We start from the raw sequence: 577 nt of genomic DNA on the forward strand, positions 1-577 counted from the left end.
TTGACTTTGAACTATGCCAGCACCAAGCGCGCCCCCTTTAAGACAGATCTCGAGTACATCCGTTTGGGCCCGCTATAACTGACGACTGCCAAACTCATGGACATTCCCAAGAGTCGACAGGTCACGCGATGCCACGAGCAGCAAGTGTCCATCCTTCTCCGATGCCATGGCTAAAGCGCAGGAGCGCGCGCGCGACTTCTACGACAGATATCACGCGGAGCAGGAGTTGGAGGTCGGTGATCGGGTGTATCGGAGTACGGAAAACCTTGACCACATACTCACGGCCCTCCCTAACTCTACCAAGTTTGAGCGAAAGTGAATGAGACCGTACACTGCTCTGAGCGAGGGACACAACCATTCATGCAATTCAACATCTATGCCAACAGCGAGGTTCACCCTGTATTCGATTCTAAGCTACTCTAGCCGTACACGAAGCGGGCCCGGTTGTCACCGCATTGTCCTTGCGCAGCTCGAGGGTGAAAGCTTCCTCAAATGTGGAAGGATCAGCTCTGTTCATGAAAAAGCGCGTCGTGCCTTCGCCCATATCGAACACAAAGACGTGGGCCGATGGGGCCAT

At 54.1% G+C, this 577-nt stretch overlaps 1 protein-coding gene across 1 annotated transcript; it reads right to left on the minus strand.

Annotated features, from left to right (window-relative positions):
* Window positions 1-121: 121 nt before the first annotated feature.
* Window positions 122-577, minus strand: PPTG_21413 (hypothetical protein; the record flags this gene model as incomplete). Its single annotated transcript, XM_008897423.1, has 2 exons — window positions 122-286; window positions 452-577. 2 exons carry the CDS (start codon window positions 575-577, stop codon window positions 122-124), a joined length of 291 nt encoding a protein of 96 aa, XP_008895671.1.

Source organism: Phytophthora parasitica (assembly GCF_000247585.1).
Source record: "Phytophthora parasitica INRA-310 unplaced genomic scaffold supercont2.5, whole genome shotgun sequence".
Classification (NCBI taxonomy): Eukaryota; Oomycota; class Peronosporomycetes; order Peronosporales; family Peronosporaceae; genus Phytophthora; species Phytophthora nicotianae.